The sequence below is a fragment of the Nomascus leucogenys genome, chromosome 5 (assembly GCF_006542625.1).
Source record: "Nomascus leucogenys isolate Asia chromosome 5, Asia_NLE_v1, whole genome shotgun sequence".
Classification (NCBI taxonomy): domain Eukaryota; kingdom Metazoa; phylum Chordata; class Mammalia; order Primates; family Hylobatidae; genus Nomascus; species Nomascus leucogenys.
In genome coordinates, this window is record NC_044385.1 from 4,974,348 (window position 1) to 4,993,376 (window position 19,029).

Sequence of the window (19,029 nt, forward strand, 5' to 3'; positions counted from 1 at the left end):
TATGAGAGGTTATTGACAAAAATTAAAGATGACTCAAATAAGTGGAGTGATATGCAGTTTACAAGGATTAGATAATATCATAAAATGTTGATTCTCAAATGACCTATAATTTATAATTTAAAGCCATCTCAATCAAAATCCCAAAATGACTTTTGGAACTTCACAATTCTGAACTGTATTCGGAAACGCTAAAGGCCAAAGGATAAAGAACAATGTTGGAAGACTTAGTCTGCCAGATTTCAGGCTGTAACAATCAAGACAGTATAGTATTAGCACAATTAACTAAATCACAGTCCAGTAATAGACCCAAATATATATGGACAACTTATTTAGGAGAAAGGTACTATCATAAAGGCAAAGGACTACCTTTCCAAGAAATGGCACTTGGATGTATAAACACATAGGAAAAGAACAAACTATGACCCCATATACAAAAATAAATTCCAGGTAGGTTGTAGATCTAAATGCAAAAAGTGAAACCATAGGCCACGCACGGTAGCTCGCACCTGTAATCCCAGCACTTTGGGAGGCCGAGGTGGGTGGATCACTTGAGGTCAGGAGTTCAAGACCAGCCTGGCCAACATAGTGAAAGCCCGTCTCTACTAAAAATACAAAGGTAGCTGGGCGTGGTGGCATGTGCCTGTAATCCCAGCTACACGGGAGGCTGAGGCAGGAGAATCACTTGAACCCAGGAGGTGGAGGCTGCAGAGAGCCGAGATTGTGCCATTGCACTCCAGCCTGGGCAAAAAGAGCGAAACTCTGTCTCAAAAAAAAAAAAAAAAAAAAAAAAAAAAGGCAGGTGCAGTGGCTCATGCCTGTAATCTTAGCACTTTGGGAGGCCGAAATGGGTGGATTGCCTGAGGTCAGGAGTTTGAGACCAGCCTGGCCGACATGGTCAAACTCCGTCTCTACTAAAAATACAAAAAAATTAGCTGGGCATGGTGGCATGCGCCTGTAATCCCAGCTACTCGGGAGGTTGAGACTGAGGAATTGCCTGAACCAGGGAGGTGGAGGTTGCAATGAGCTGAGATCACACCACTGAACTCCAGCCTGGGCGACAGAGTGAGACTCCATCTTAAAAAAAAAAAGTGAAACTATAATTTCTAGAAGACTATGTAGAAGAATATCTTCATGACTGTGGTTGGAAGAAAACTTTTTTAAAAGGACATAAAAAACAACTACATAATTAAGGAAAACAAACTGATGTTCTAGCCATCAAAGCAAGCAAGCAAGCAAACTATCAAGAGAGTTACAAGCGAAGCCACAGAGTGGGAATATATATTTATAATACATATACTGACAAAGGGCTTGCATCCAGAATATATAAAGAACTCCCCAAATAAATATGTCAGATACATATCTTAATAAAAATAATAAGGATATCTGAACAGGCAGCTCACAAAAGAGGTGTCAAATGGACAATAAATGTATGAAACAATACTCAATCACACTAGTAGTTAGGGAAATGCAAATGAAAATCACAAGATAGCACTATAAGTTCACCAGAAAAATCGACAATACTATATGGTTGGTAAGGACATGGAGCAAAGGTATCACTCATGTACTACTGGTAGGAGTGTAAACTGATAAAACCCCTTGGAAGGTTGTCATTACCTATTCAAGTTGAACACAGACATATCCTGAGACCAAAAATTCCATTCTAACATACATACGCAATCTAAATTTGTGTCATACACACCAACAAATGAAAGAATGTTCATAGCAGCACTACTCACAATAGTTGCCAGCTGGAAACAACACAAACGTTCCTTGACAGCGGATGGATAAAGTCATATGTTCATATAGCAGACCCGCCAAAGAAAATGAACAAACTTCAGCCAGTGCAACAACATGGATGAATCTAACAAATACAATGGTGGACAAAAGAAGCCAGATACAAAAGAATACATACTATACAATTCCACTTATATAACATTGAAAAAACAGAACTCAAAAGTGTTTAATGATGCATACTTGAGTATTTTTCAGAAAATTCAGGATCATGATTAGTTTTAAAGGCATGAAGGGGCAGTAACTAGGAGGAAGCATAAAGTGGTGATAATTACATAGGTGTTCATTTACAGATAAATCTTTGAGCTGTAAATTTTTGTTTTGTGTACTTTACTGAATGTTATGTTAAATTGTATCTTAGAAAATATAAAGGAGGAGGGTATAGTCAACCAATGTACGTGTTATACAAAACTGCTACTAGGTTTAGACCAATGAGGACTGATAGCTGGAAGTCATTAATGACCTTAAAAAGAGCAGCTGGGGTGGACTATAGAGGGACGAAGCTCAATTGAAGCATACTGAAGCAAGAATAGGAGGTAAAGAAGTGGAGACGTAAATATAGACAACTGCCTGGAAAAATTCTGGTATGAAAAGGAGAATGTAGAGGTAGGGTGATAGCTGGAAGTGAATGTAGGGTCAGGAGAATATATTTTGGGTGTCTGCTTTATGGGAGCTATTAAAGAACATATTCTGCTAAGAATAAACCATAGGACGGGTGCAGTGGTTCACACCTGCAATCCCAGCAGTTTGGGAGGCTGAGGATGGTGGATCACTTGAGGCCAGGAGTTTGAGACTAGCTTGGGCAGCATGGCGAAACCCCATCTCTACCAAAAATACAAAAATTAGCCACATGTGGTAGCACATGACTGTAGTCTCAGCTACTTGGGTGGCTGAGGCAGGAGAATTGCTTGAACCCAGGAGGCAGAGGTTGCAGTGAGCTGAGATTGCGCCACTGCACTCCACCCTGGGTGACAGAGCTAGACCCCGTCTCAAAAAAATAAATAAAATAAAAAGAATAAACCATTGAGAAGGAAAAGATACAAGAGAAAGAAAAGTCCCAGAATAAAACCCTTGGAAAAAGTGAAAAACATTTGTGAGGTAGAGCACACAAATGCAGAAACTGACCTTTTTCATAAACAGGGAAAAAAGATGAGTCTCCAACAGTTATAAACACAGTGCTAGGAGGAGGCATAAAAGAGAAACGAATTCTAATGCAGAAAAGGGAAGAGAGAAGATATGCTATTCAGGAAAGCAGAATGAGAGGGCACATTTCAACTACACCCTGAAGACTGGAAACATTTCAATAGGTAGAGGGTAAGAAGGGAACATTTTGGGGAGGGAGGACTGCATAAACCAAAGCCAGGTCTTCAAAGAGAAATGAAAGTGGATTATAAATTTATGAAGAAGCAAGTGGTGAGTGGTTTGCATGCTTACCGATAAGATTTGTTAAGAGTGACAGGAGAAGAGTGACGCCAGATGCAGTGGCTCACACCTGTAATCCCAGCACTTTGGGGGGCTGATGCGGGTGGATTACGAGGTCAGGAGTTTGAGACCAGCTTGGCCAACATAGTGAAACCCCGTCTCTACTAAAAATACGAAAATCAGCCGGGCATGGTGGCACACGCCTGTAGTCCCAGCTACTTGGGGGGCTGAGGCAGGAGAATCACTTGAACCCGGGAGGCGGAGGTTGTGGTGAGCTGAGATGGCACCACTGCACTCTAGCCTGGGTGACAGAGCAAGATTCTGTCTCAAAAAGAAACAAGAAACAAAAAACAAAAGACAGGAGAAGAGTGTGAAACTAGTCTCGAACGTCAGTTTGATGCAAATTGTGGATGACTTGAGACATTGGTCTTTATCCTATGGGTATTAAGTAGCTACTGTAAATTATTCAGATAGGGAAAAAAAGATACAATTTACTTAGTCTTTCCAATTTTCTTTTTTGAAGAAGTGTACTCTTTCTCAAGTAGAATGAAGCTTGGATCAGGGACTAAGACAGGAGAGGGCGACTGGGCAGAAAAAATCTTTAGAAAACTATAACATCTGTGGATGATAATGAGAACCTGAACTATGATTCATTCTATCTTCCCCTGGAACATTCCATTTACAGTGTTAATCTCAGTCTTTCATCATTGTTGATCAACTCTGACATGTCAAATTTAATGCAAAGAAGACTTCAGGTTAGCAAGAGAAGAATAAAGGTCTGTTACATACATCAAAGGATTGAAAAGTATTTGGTCTTAAAATAGAATTATTTTTGACGCTTTAGGAAATTAGGACGTTCAAAAGCAGCTGTGTGGGGGTGGAATTTAGAAAGTCACAGGATGCCTAGGAAAGATACACACTCAGAAACATCCTGAGAAGACTGTAAGCTTTCACCTATGGCTGATCCCTAGGCTCAGAGCAAGCCTGGTTAAATGGGAAAAGAATGTCCCAGCACAGAGCCAATCTGGAAAGACTGGGAGAGGTGAGTTGTTCTCTCTCCCTCTCTTTCTCTTTCTCTTTCTCTCTCTCTCCCCCCACCCCACCCCCACCTCTCGGGGGAAGTGGGAGGTGTTTGTTTTCAGCTCCTGGAATTCAAGGAAATCTCTGTCAAACATTAGCTGAACATGAGCTAATAGAACAAAGACTTCAATAACCACACATGACATGGAATAGTCTTCACAAAAATAGTTTAGAAAAGTCTCAAAGCAAAAGGACGATCACAGCCTTCAACAGTAAAATGAGACGGCACATCCAGGAAAAGAAGGAGTGAAAGATTTCCAGAGTTATCACGTTATGATAGTGAAATGCTCAATTTTCAACAACACAATAACAAAGAATACAAGGAAGCAGGAAAACATGCTCACTCAGAAGAACGGGATAAGCTGACAGAAACTATGCTTGAGGAACCACAGATATCAGACTCACTGCGGAAAGACTTTAAAATGACTGTGTTAAATACACTCAAAGAGCCAAGACACAAACATGGACAAAGAACTAAAGAAAATCGGGAAAACACATTATAAAAAGGAACCAAACAGAAATTCTGGAGCTAACAAGTATAATAACTGAAATTAAAAATTTATTAAATGTATTCAAGAGTAGATTTGAGCAGGTAGAAAAAAGAATCGGTGAACTTTAAGAAACGACAATTAAAATGATCAAGTCTGAAAAAAGAATGAAGAATTACCATATGATTCAATAAGTCTATTTCTGGGCATATACTCAAAATAATTGAAACAGGGACTCAAACAGATACTCGTATGCCAATGTACACAGCAGAATTATTCGTAACAGTCAAAAGATAGAAACAACCCCAATATCAGTCAACAGATGAATGGATAAAGTTTGGTAACATACATACAATGGAATAGTATTCAGTCTTGAAATTTTGACACATGCTACAACAAAATGAACCTTGAAAATATTATGCTAAGGGAAATAAGCCAGACACAAAAGGACAAGTATTGTTTAATTCCACTTATGTCAGGTATCTGAAATAGGCAAATTTATAAAGACAGAAAGTTGAAGAGAGGTTATCAGGGGTTGGCAGGGAGGGGAATGGAGATATTGTTTAATATGTACAGAGTTTTTGTTTGAGATGATCAAAAAGTTCTGAAAATGGATAATGTTTACAATTGAGTGACATTATTGATGTACTTAGTGCAGATAAACTGTACACTTAAAAATGGTTATAATGGTAAATTTTGTTATATATATTTTACCAGAATTAAAAAAAAGTACAAAAGAGAAAAAGAGAAAAAGATGTATAAGAGAAAAGCACCCAAATACTCACCAGTTCTAGCTGCTCACCAGCAGATGCAGCTTTGCCAATATCTGCATTGTCATGGGAAAATGGTCTTTTGGAAGTTTCGCCCACCCCAGAATCTTCACCTGTTGTAATCCAAGAATTCTGCATGTTTCCCTAAAATAAAATGTGCCAGTAATGCAATTGAATTCAACTTTAAATAAACATTGCATACTTTACAAAATAGAATACCGATTCTTACCTATGATGAAAAGAAAAAGCATATGCTTCTACACTACAGGTCAAGAATCATTTCACATTTTTAGGATATTAGGGTCATATTCTACGAGTGTTGCAAAGTAAAATTCCTTCGGGTACAGGCAGTAATCTAAATATGAGCAAAGAGGGCTAGATTTCAGTGCATTCAACAAATGGAATTATTCTTTACTCCTCTGAAGACATATACTCTTGAAGCACACACCTCTCTCTTAGTTTGTCTTTCATTTTCCACGTTTCATAAAGGCATGGCTAATAATAATTTATATCAAAATGCTGCTTTCTATGTTCCAGACCCTGTTTTATGTATGTCATATATATTAACTCATTTAATCATTACAATTCTATGGGATAGATAGGTAACATTGTTGCCTCCATTTTATACAGGAGGAAACTGAGTCACATAGAGTAGCTGAGGGTCGCAGAGGTAGGAAATGGCTAATAAGTGGCAGCACTAGAATCTGAAACCTGTCAATCTGGATTCAAATATATATGTGGTCTCTGTCCCTGGTTCCTGACACAGAACTCCTAAAACCCTGTAATTTCCTGAGTGACATGGGTGATAGGGGCATCTTTCATTAAAATATTTGGTCTTAGTCCTTGGTTTCTGACACAAGTGCTTCTAAGACCCTTAGGATCTCCATGGTGATAAGAGTATCCTTTCGTATACTAATAAGATGACTGGTGGCTGCAGTCCATGATTAGAAGACTAGAACTTACAGCCCCAGTCCCCCACCAACAGCCGACGATTTAACAAATCATGCCTATGTAATAAAACCTCCATAAAAATCCTATATAATGAAGTTCAGAGAATTTCTGGGTTGGTGAATGCATCCACATGCCAAGACGGTGGTGTACCCAAACTCCACAGACAGAAGCTCTTCTACTTGGGACCAGCCTGGACCTTGCCCTATATGCATTTTCGATTGGCTGTTCATTTATATCCTTTATATAATAATAAACCAGTAATAGCAAGCAAAGTGTTTCCCTGAATTTTGTGAGCCATTATAGCAAATTATCACACATGAGGAAGGGATTGCAGGAACCCCCAATTTACAGACAAATCAGAATTGTAGATAACCAAGAGACCTACTATTTGCAGTTGGTATCTAAAGTAGCAGGCAGTCATATGGGACACAGCCCTTCACCTGTGGGTCTGATACTAACTGTGTAGTGAGTGTCAGAATTGAATTGAATCACTGGACACCTAGTTGGTATCTACAGAGAAACAGAGAATGGCCAGGTGTAGGAGACAACAATCCCAAACATTTGGTGTCAGAAGCGTTATGAGAAAAAGGGACAGTTCTTTCCTTTAAAGTCCTTTATTACTATGATCTTCTGCCTTTCCAGAAAAATATTTATATTTAGTAAAAAGAAACAGTGCATGTGCGATGATAAACAGAGTTGACATGCAGCCTGCATGCCAGGGATTCAAAAAGGAAGAAGAGTAGGCACTGTGACAAACCACAGAAATGTGTACCATCCAAAGGAAGCAGCCACTATTCAATTCCAGTCGATCACTGCCATGTGGGAGTGAAAATTCATATTACCAGATATCTGATCCTTCATATGAAACATTATTAAATACTGGCTCAAAATTTATCAAACAAACCAAACATGCCTGAGTTGAATTTAGTGTACCCATTGTTAGTTGCAACCTTTGTCACCCTTTCAACATTCAATGTAGTAAGCAGCCCAACGATCTGAGGAATTTATGTGTACAAGAAGGATTAAAATACGTATATTAATTTAATTCAACAAATAATCATTGAACACTTGCTAAAGTGCCAAAGGATATGGTAGTAATCACAAGACAGGACAGGTCCCCAAACACTGAACTGTACTGCAGTGTCATATCATGCTAGAATGTGGTAAACTACATTCACCTAAAGTAGTACTCTGAGATTCTATTTCATATTCTTTTGGAAGTTCAGTTTAGTGCCAACATTTGTGTAACACCTATGGTGTTCAGACACTGTGCTAAGAGCTTGGAGGACAAAAATGAGTAAGATCAATCTTAGCTCCAAGAAGTTTACAGTCTAATAAGGGAGACACACACCTAGGCAGGTAATTTCAATTTAATAATGTGAGTGCTAGGCCAAAGGTGTGCACAGGGGCCTCTGCCAAAACACAGGAGGGATACTAAGGGCACCCAGAAATCCAAGGAAGGTTTTCTAGAAAAAAATTGACACTGGTGTGATATCTTGAAGGATGAGTAAGGGTAAGGTAGATGGAAAGGGCATTCTAAGAAGAGAGAACCTCATGACAAATGTCACAGAGGTATGGAATAGCATGGTGCCTGCAGGGGGGTCTTAGACAATTCAGCATTACTAGAGGTCAAAATATAAGGTGATGAATGTCAGAAGATGAAGCTAAAGAATCAAGTAAGAGACTTGAGAGTATACCACACCAGGGAATGAGTCTGCACTTGATTCTCTAGGTAGAGTCAAATCCCCTAAGATATGATTGCATTTAAAGTTGTTTTTGAGATCAGTGAAGGAGGGTGGTACTAATTTTCCATGGAGAAATTGGAGGAAGCATGTAGACCACAGATTGCTGACTTATGATATAAAATATTATCATTCTTTGGAAAGAAGTGCTAGTCTAATGGACATTTTGTTCTTTCACAGATAGTTTTTAAAAACTTGAATGCTACTTAACCAAGATTTTTAAAAAAAATCTAAGTATGTTAAATCCTTGAAGATCATTCAAAACCTTTGATTTCTTAATTGCATGGGGGTGGGATGGGGTGGTAAGAGAGGGGATGAAAACAGACATGAAAAATATTGGCCGAGAAATTTTCTCCTTAAAAAAAAAATCTCCTAGATCTTTAAAGGAGGACACATGACAAAATGTCGAATAAATAACATGTTTTCATATTATTTTGATTTTGTGAACTCTAGAAAAAAGCTTTCCATGAGAAAATATTTCATGAGAAGGAAAAGTGATGAAAAATCTGAAAAATCAGGACAGGAATGGAATATGCTTTGAATGGCTTGCTTCTTTAACTTCTAGGTCATAAACTAGACCAAAAGTTGAAAGTCTTGAAAGCTACCATCCAAGTCCAGGGCTACAAGCAGGAGACAATAAAAAGGAGGTTCTTCTCTTTTCTGCCAGGGAAAACTTCTATCCTCTGCAAACAAAGATGGTTTGGTTCAATGTCGACAAGCTCTTCCTAACTTATGCAGAAAGGCGGTATAATTTAAGGTTCTACTGGGTGTATTTAGATAATTAGATAGTCCTGGGTTTGAATCCTTGCTTTGCCATTTTCTAGCTCTGTGACATTAGGCCAATTACTTAGGTTACTTAACAGCTGTGTACCTTAATTTACTCCTCTGAAAACAGAGATAACACCTGCCTTGTGTGGCTATTGCAAATCTGAAGTAATATAACGTAAATAAAGTGTTTGACACAGTGCCTGGCACATTATAACCATGTAGTCATCAATAAATGTTAGTTATTACTATATGAAATGGTTAATACTGAGCGTCAACTTAACTGGATTGAAGGATGCAAAGGATTGATCCTGGGTGTGTCTGTGAGGATGTTGCCAAAAGAGATGAACATTTGAGTCAGTGGGCTGGGGAAGGCAGACCCACCCTTAATCTAGGTGAGCACCATCTAATCAGCTGCCAGCAAATATAAAGCAGGCAGAAAAACATGAAAAGGTTAGACTGGCTTAGCCTCCCAGCCTACATCTTTCTCCTGTGATAGATGCTTCCTATTCTTGTACATCAGACTCCGGGTTCTTCAGCTTTGGGCTTTGGGACTCAGACTGGCTTCCTTGCTCCTCAGCTTGCAGATAGCCTGTTGTGGGACCTTGTGATTGTGTCAGTTAATACCACTTAAAAAACCCCCATATATATATATGTATTCTATTAGTTCTGTCCTTTGAGAGAACCTAACACACCATATAAATGTTTCAATTATCTTTTTTTTTTTTTTTTTGAGACAGAGTCTCGCTCTGTCGCCCAGGCTGGAGTGCAGTGGCACGATCTCAGCTCACTGCAAGCTCTGCCTCCCAGGTTCACACCATTCTCCTGCCTCAGCCTCCCAAGTAGCTGGGACTACAGGTGCCTGCCACCACGCCCGGCTAATTTTTTGTATTTTTAGTAGAGTTGGGTTTCACTGTGTTAGCCAGGATGGTCTCGATCTCCTGACCTCGTGATCCACCTGCCTTGGTCTCCCAGTGTTGGGATTACAGGCGTGAGCCACTGCCCCCGGCCACCTCAATTATCTTTTTTAAAAGGCATTATGAAACACTGAAAATCTATATTGAAATCAGCAAATTTCAATATAGCAAGGGAAGATTTAGCACCAACATTTTAATTGACTCATTACAAAAACCTCTTCCCCCCAAAAGAAGATATTTCTTGATTTTTTAAATTTAAGATATCCTAAACACTTTTATTCATGTCACAACTTGTAACACAGCACCATGCATGTATTGCTGAAAAGTCTGGTTTTTTGTCTTGTTTTTATTGAGGCAAGGTCTCACTCTGTTTCCCAGGCTGGAGTGCAGTGGCGTGATCAGGGCTCACTGCAGCCTTGACCTCCTGGGATCCTCTGACCTCAGTCTCCAAAGTAGTTGGGACCACAGGTGTACATGAGCATGCTCGGCTAATTTTTTTTTTATTTTTAGAGAGATGGGGTCTCACTATGTTGCCCAGGCTGGTCTGGAACTCTTGGGCTCAAGTGATCCATCCTCTCACGTGATCATCCTTCCAAACTGCTGAAATTACATGCCTAAGACACTGTATCTGGCCTTGAAATATTTCAATTCACTTACACAGGTAAAACGTGGGGGTAACAATTCAACAACAATAAATAACAGAAGACTAACATTAAAATAGATATCAAGGTCATCTGGCATATCTGCAGTAATCATTTCAATATCTGTATTACATTTAGCTCACGTGAATGTTTAAAAAAACAACAAAACCTCTCTAAAACCTTATCCTTTCTATGAGACTGACTGTAGTTTTGTTTAGCACATTTTCTTTGCTCATGCTGCAAGGCATGTGTGCTCTTACCATCATTTCCTTCCCCTTTTGCATTACTCATTTCTCTTGCCCTCTGATTCACTCGTCTGCCTAATTTCCTTTCTCACTTCACTTCCCCTTCTTCCACTTCTTTGGCATTATATAAATACTGAGGACTATGAATAATTGAATCACTGCTTGCTAAGTGACCACCTATTTGGAAGAAAAGCAAATGAATATTTTTAAAATAAGCCACTTCTAAGTATTTTATATATGGTGATATCTTCCTCAAATTGACATTAAAATCATAAGCAACTAAGATGGAATTTTTACCACTAATAATTATACAAATCTTCAGGAAAAAGTTATATAGTGATGAGAAAAGAACTGATCACAAACTTAAATGCAATTGCAGAAAATTAAACTGAAATACTAATTAGCCCACTTCATTTATCAGAGTTAATACGCTCCTATACTTCTCAATAGCAAACCCTAACATATACAACTCCAGGATTATAAACCGTCAATTCAAGTTAAAAAAAAAAACTTCAAAAATGAAAATTAGAGGATTTCCCAATGAAACATCAAGACGTTCATGTTTTCTTAACAGCTGATTTACTAATGACAACAAAGTCAAAACCACCGAAGTAAACTGCAAAGTGAAGCTGGAATAGGCAAGTATGAAAACTTCTGCATGGAAGGTTGAATTTGTCTCAAAAAGCAGAACAAGCTGTGACTATATCTTATAGCAAAACAGTTAAAAAAAGTTTAAGACAAAAGTACTCTGATAAGTCATAAGAAAATATTAAGTTTAAGCACTATTTAAATGTCACCACAATAATTCTCTGTCACAGAATTATAGAGATAATCTGACCCAACGTTCTTCAAACTCTGGGCCACTGACATTAGAATCACTTAGGCAACTTGATAAAAGTGTAGATTCCTAGGAGCCAACCAGACCAAGTGAACCAGACTCACAGGGGATGGAGTCCAGGAATTTGCATTGAAAACTCCTGGTATAGGTTAATCTTCTCAAGTTACCAATAAAGAAATAAAGGATATATGGGATTAAGCTATGTAAAGCCTTCCAAAATTACTTGCTAAACACCAGCCTTCTTAGGGACAATGGGAAGAATAACATTTTGATCCTTGGACCCTAAGGTCAACGTTTTTTCTGCTAGATCATGCTGCTAATTAGACTTATTAGATTTTAGACCTCAAGGAAAATTTAGAGAAATCCAACAGAAATCTAAGGTTCTGAACAGTTTCTAGACTTAGCAAAGTCCTTCCTGTATAACACACTTCCTGCTTTCAGACCTGCTCTTTCCATATGGTAAGGCAGAAATGGTACGCTCAGAGAGGAAATTGTAGCAAATATCATGAGATAATTTCATCTGAGGATTCATTCCACCACAGTGAAGTTTGATATTTAAAGTCTCAAACAAATACCAACATAGTACTTTGGCCACACTTCAAGGAGAAAATCTAAGCAGCTAAGAAGGCGAAGAGAGAGGGCAGAAGGGAATATTCACACTAAAATAAAATTTATGATTTAAAATAATGCTCACGGATGCATCCAGAAGTGTTTGTTCCCTCAGTGTCTCTTCTTGTCTTTGAGATTTCAGCTCTTGCTGGAGCCTTTCGTTTTCAAGCACAACGACTTGTATTTTATTTTTCATTCCAGAGAGTTCTTCCTATAATAAACAAAACCAAATACATTTAGCATTATTAAGCACTGTTTTTATTTGCTGATTATTAGAGGACTCAGCAGGATATAAAGTGTGGAAGACTTATGTTCTCCTTTTCCTGAAATATAATTATATTTAGACAAATAAGGCAACCTAAACATTAGCTAGATAACAAAGAGAAGGCTGGGGTATATAGTAATGGGCCTGCTGGTGGCATATCGCAAAAGTGTGTCGTTTCTGACAATATCCTTTTCTCCAAGGAATCGAGGCTCAAAGAAAAGCTTTAATTAAAAGGGTCATCCAGATTTTAAAGAATGGAGTAGATTCTGAAAAGTGAGATAAGATATATTATTACTCATGATCAAATACCATCAACTTGTTAAAAACTGATGGAAGATTAAATAGAGTGAGGCTCTGAGATAGAAAGGCATAGACGGGCGTGATGATTATCTATGAAATGGTAGCCAAATAGGAGAGAATTGTAGTAAAACATTTCATGGAGAATTCTGAAAGAGTATTTCCTTGGCCTCACAGGGTGTAATATAAAGAATTACAAACCAATAACAATTAAAATTACAGGATGTCACATAAGAAATTACAGGTCAACAATAATTAGAATAGCTATTGAGTGGCACTTCGGTCTCTGGAAAAACATTTCAATAATATCAACATATCAATCATATAATACTTAACCTAATATTCACTACTAGTGTAATCAAAAGCTATTGCACAACATGTGAAAATTCCTCTCAATTATTATTTTTTTAAAACCCAAAGCTGTAATAAGAAGCTGTAATTAAAAAAATATTGTGGACTTTCAATTTTCAGTCTGGAATGTAATGAGCTTGGAACACCTCACTCCCATCTTCCCAACAGGAAAAATGTTGAACAAACTGAAAATCAACAACTCTTCTTAGATTCATTGGAGAAGCGAAGTCATAGGGAAAAATACTGCCCCAAAATTGAAGAATCGGTGGATGCTGAGACAGAATTTACAGGAGGAAATCAGAAACCTCTGTAGGAGGTAGAAAATCTAAACCATAATTGATGACTTGCTGGAAGCTCAGTGTCAACAAGTTTGAGAGTTAAAAATTCCAGGCTGGGCGCGGTGGCTCAAGCCTGTAATCCCAGCACTTTGGGAGGCCGAGGTGGGCAGATCACAAGGTCAGGGGTTCGAGACCAGCCTGGCCAATATAGTGAAACCCAGTCTCTACTAAAAATACAAAAATTAGCCGGGTGTGATGGCACATGCCTGTAGTCCCAGCTACTTGGGAGGCTGAGGTAGAAGAATGGCTTGAACCTGGGAGGCCGAGGTTTCTGTGAGCCGAGATCGTGCCACTGTACTCCAGCCTGGGCAACAGAGCAAGACTCCATCTCGAAAAAAAAAAATTCCAGGAAGACCCAGTCATAGGACTGCCCCACTTCCCCAATTTTATCTCCAGGACACTACCAGGTTTTCATAGTAAAAACTAGAGAGAAATCCCCTTATGCAACCTAAAGGAAGAAGAAAAGCAGCCAGTTTGAAATATGCTCGGCACGTTGCGTTCCTTGTAACAGGCCTGCCTCAAGGGAAACGACTTTACCAGAGCCTAACTGACTGGAGGGCTGCTGCCACCTAACCGGCCTAAAAAAAGAGAAATCCAACTTCAGCCCCCTCTTGCATTCCATGTGGGAAAAGGGGCCTCCGGCTTCCTGTAGGTATCTCCTCTAACTTAAAGGGCAGGGGAGACTGAGAAGCACTTGTGAATGTCACAGCCCAAGACAAAGGCTTTACTAAAAGACTTAGATCTAGTCATAGGACTATGGAACGCTTCCCTCTGCTCCCACATGTAACGACCACATCACTAGGGCTCCTGTATACTAACAGAGAAATGCAACGGAAAGAACTGCACATCTCAGACTATATTTAGGAAGAACTCACTAGGGTAATCCATTGACAACAGAAGAGACAAGACCAGGACACTGAAGGAAATTTTAGCCTCTGACATGTACAGTGACAGCAAACACAGCCTAGCTTCTAGCCAGATAAACATAAAAGCTCACACTAAAGGCCTACTTATCTCAGTTCCTTTTACCAAATATGTCATGTCCAGCATTCATCAAACAATTACAAGACATGCTAAAAGACTGAAACACAGTTTGAAAAGATTTAACGAGCATCAAAAACAGTCTCAGATAAGGCAGAGATGTTAAAATTATCAGACCAGGAATTTAAAATAATTATGATTAAGGCCAGGCACAGTGGCTCACACCTGTAATCCCAGCACTTTGGGAGGTCAAGGTGGGAGGATCACCTGAGGTCAGGAGTTCGAGACCAGCCTGACCAACAGAGTGAAACCCCATCTCTACTAAAAATGCAAAAAAAATTAGCCGAGGGTAGTGGTGCATGCCTGTTATCCCAGCTACTCGGGAGGCTGAGGCAGGAGAATTGCTTGAACCCAGGAGGCAGAGGTTGCAGTGAGCCAAGATCACGCCACTGCACTTGAGCCTGGGCGACAGAGTGAGACTCCGTCTCAAAATAAATAAATAAATAAAATAATTATGATTACTATGCTAAGGTCTCTAATAGAAAAAATAGACTATATGCAAGAACAGTGGGGTCATATAAGCAGAGAGATGGAAACTCTATGAAAAAAATGAAAGGAAAATGCTCAAAATAAAAAACTATTAACAGACGTGAAGAATACCTTTGAAAGGCTCATCGGTAGATTGGATATAGGTGAGGAATGCATTAGTAAACTTTAGGAAGTGTCAATAAGAATTTACAAAAAAGAAGTGCAATAAGGAAAAAAACTGAAGACAGAAAAATTATACAAGAACTGCAGTACAATTACAAATGGTGTCATAAATATATATATATGTGTATATATATATATAAATAAACAGGAACACAAAAAAGGAAAGAAAGGAAAAGAAGAAACACTTCAGTCAATAATGACTGAAAAATTTCCTCAATTAATGACAGGCACCAAACCACAGATCTAGGAAGCTCACTGAACACCAAGCAGGATAAATACCCCCAAAAAATACACTGAGGAATATCATATTCATACTGCATAAAATCAAAGACAAAGAGAAAAATCTTAAAATAAGCCAAAGTAAACAAACAAACAAAACCCAAAAATCAGGCTGGGCATGGTGGCTCATGCCTGTAATCCCAGCACTTTGGGAGGCCGAGGCAGGCGGATCACGTGAGGGTCAGGAGTTCAAAAGCAGCCTGGCTAACATGGTGAAACCCTGTCTCTACTAAAAACACAAAAATTAGCCGGGTGTGGTGGCAGGCATCTGTAATCCCAGCTACTCGGGAGGCTGAGGCATGAGAATTGCTTGAACCCAGGAGGCAGAGGTTGCAGTGAGCCAAGACCTCGCCACTGCACTCCAGCCTGTGAGATAGAGCGAGACTCAGTCTCAAATAAATAATAATAATTAAAAAACAAAAATCAAACAAACAAAAAAACAAAAACCTTACCTATAAAGAAGCAAGGATAAGAATTACCTGGGAGTACTTTGCAGAAGCCATGCAAACAGGAAGAGAATAAAATGAATCTAATATTTAAAGTGTTAAAAGAAAAAACCCACGAACCTAGAATTCTGGATTCAGCAAGATTAACCTTCAAAAGAGAAAGAAAAATATTTTCTTAGACAAACAAGAATTGATGGAATTTATTGCTAGCATATATGCCTTGCAAGAAATGTTAAAAAAGTTCTTCAGAAAGGAGAAAAGGTGATAAAGTAAGAAACTGCCATCTACATAAAGAAAAAAAGAGTATTAAAGAAGGAATAAGTGGATATAAGATAAAATATTTTCTTATTAATTTGAGAGATGACACTTTGTGTTCAACATCATAATTGCAATAGTGTTTATAGTAATTCTAGTTTATGAATAACTGAAATTAATGACAAATGTTATAAAGGATGAGAGGGCTTGGGAATTCTGTTATAAGGAATTTATACTATTCAAGAAGTGGCATAGGTTTACTTGAAAGTAAACTTGTTAGTTATAAATATTTACTGCAAATAACAACAGCATCAATCAACTGGCTACCAGTAAAGAAAGAAAAAGAAGTACAATTGATCAATTGATATGTTAAGACAGGAGAAAAATGCAATCATACAAAAATTAGCTGGTTGTGGTGGCTCACCTGTAGTCCTAGCTACTAGGAAGGCTGAGGCACGAGAACTGATTGAACCCAGGAGGCAGAGGTTGCAGTGGGCCAAGATGGCATCACTGCACTACAGCCTGGGCGACTGAGAGAGACTCTGTCTCCAAAAATAAAAAATAAAATGCAATCATATAAAATGCTCAATCAAAGCCATAGAAGGGACAGGTGCAGTGGCTCACACCTCATAAGCCGAGCACTTTGGAAGGCTGAGGTGGGAGGATCACTTGGGGCCAGGAGTTCGACACCAGCCTGGGCAACATAGTGAGACCCCATCTCTGCAAAAAAACATAAAAATTAGCCAGGCATAGTGGTGCATGTCTGTAGTACTAGCTACTCAGCAGGGAGGAGGTAGGAGGACTGCTTGAGCCCAGGAGTTCTAGGCTGTAGTGAGCTTTGATTACATCACTGCCTAGGTAACAGGGCAAGACTCTATCTCTAAAAAAAAAAAAAAAAAAAAGCCAGAGAAGGCAGAAAAGAGTGAAATTTTTTTTAAAGAAACAAAAAATAAAAAAGACAATGAAGATAATAGTAACAAATGTGTTATATATCGATCCAATCATAACAATAATCTATTTAAATATAACGGTCTGAATATACCAACTAAAAGATAGAGACTGTCAGAATGGTTAAAAAAAGAACAATAAACTATATGTTGTCTACAAGAAGCCTATAATAGCCGGGCAAGGTGGCTCACATCTGTAATCCCAGTTACTTGGGAGGCTGAGATGGGAGGATCCCTTGAGCCCAGGAGTTCAAGACCAGCCTGAGCAACATAGTGAGACCCCATCTCTAACCAAAAAAAAAAAAAAAGAAATCTCGAAACAAAAAAAAGAAGCCAATTATAAATACAAAGACACAGATAGATTAAAAATAAATGAATGAAGAAAGACGTATCACGTTAACACTAATCAACAGAAAGTTGGAGTAGCAATATGAATTTAAGACAAAGCAGACTTCAGACCAATGAAAATGATCAGAGATAAAGAGGTACATTACATAATGATAAAGAGGTCCATTCACCAAGAAGACGTTACAAGTCTTAATGTATATGTGCCTAATAAAAGGGAATCAAAATGTATGAGGCAAAGGAAAACACAGGAATCCACTACTACAGCTGGAAATTTCAACATCCCCTGTCAGAAATTATAAAAATCACAAAGGACACAATTGAAATGAACAACAGCATCAATCAACTGGATCTAACTGACATTTATAGACTACTTCATCCAAGAACAGCAGTACACACGTTTTCTTCAGGCTCACACAGAACATTCACCAAGACAGACTACAATGTACAAACCTTAACAAATTTAAAAGAATAGGAAAGTACGCTGTCAGACAACAATGGAATTAAACCAGAAATCAATAACAGAACGATAGCTGGGAAACTCCCCAAATACTTGATGATGACACAACACTCTTCTAAATGACACACATGAATCAAAGAAGTATCAAGATCCATTTAGAAATATTTTCAACTAAGTAAAAATTAAAATGCAACGATAAAAAGCTATATACTTATTAAAAGGATGCAGCAAAAGGAGTGTAAAAAAATTAGAAAAGAAGAAAGATCTCAAATAAATAATCTAAGCTTCTACTTTAGAAGTTGGAAAACCAACAGCAAATTAATTCCAGAGTAAGCAGAAAAGAACATATAGTAAAAATTAGAGTGAAAATCAATGAAATTAAAAATAGAAAATCAATAGAGAAAAACAACAAAATCAAAAGTTGGGTCTTTGAAAAGATGAATAAAATTGATAAGACTCTATACAGGTTAAGAAAAAAAGAGAGAAAGTACCAATTAGATTCTATCATATACTAACATCAGAAGTGAAAACGGGGCTATCACTGCTGATCCTATGAACATTAAAAGGATAATAAAGAAATGTTTAAAAAACAGGATAACAAAGAAATACTATGAACAACTCCATGATCATGAATTTAGTCACCTAGATGAAATGCACCAATTCTTTGTGAGACACAATCCGTGAAAACTCACAGAGGGAGGAATAGATAATCTGAATAAACCTATATTTATCAAGAAAATTAAATCAATAATTAGCAACCTTTCAAAACAGAAAGCACCAGGCCCAGATAAGTTCACTAGTGAATTGTACCAAATATTTAAGAAAGAAATTATACCAATTATCTATAATATATTTCATAAAATTCAAGAGGAAGTATTTCCTAACTCATTTTATGAGGCCAGCATTAACCTAATACCTGAACCAAGTGAAAACATTACAAGAGTGGAAAATTACAGATCAATATGTCTAATGAACATAGATGAAAAAATCCTCAACAAAATACTGGCAAATCAAACCCAACAATGTAAAAAGAATTATACACCAGTATAAAGTAAGATTTATTCTAATTACATAACATTGGTTCGACATTTGAGA

General features: G+C 38.1%; 1 protein-coding gene across 8 annotated transcripts in view; it reads right to left on the minus strand.

Moving 5' to 3' along the window:
• SDCCAG8 (serologically defined colon cancer antigen 8) overlaps positions 1 to 19,029 on the minus strand; it is a 275,423-nt gene that overhangs the window by 228,373 nt on the left and 28,021 nt on the right. For all 8 annotated transcript variants that reach the window (XM_030812583.1, XM_030812584.1, XM_030812582.1 and 5 more), the window contains exons 5-6: positions 12,345 to 12,470; positions 5,567 to 5,695 (exon numbers count right to left, since the gene is read on the minus strand). In XM_030812583.1, the coding sequence (XP_030668443.1) occupies positions 5,567 to 5,695; positions 12,345 to 12,470 (255 nt within the window). The remainder of the gene's footprint in view (positions 1 to 5,566; positions 5,696 to 12,344; positions 12,471 to 19,029) is intronic.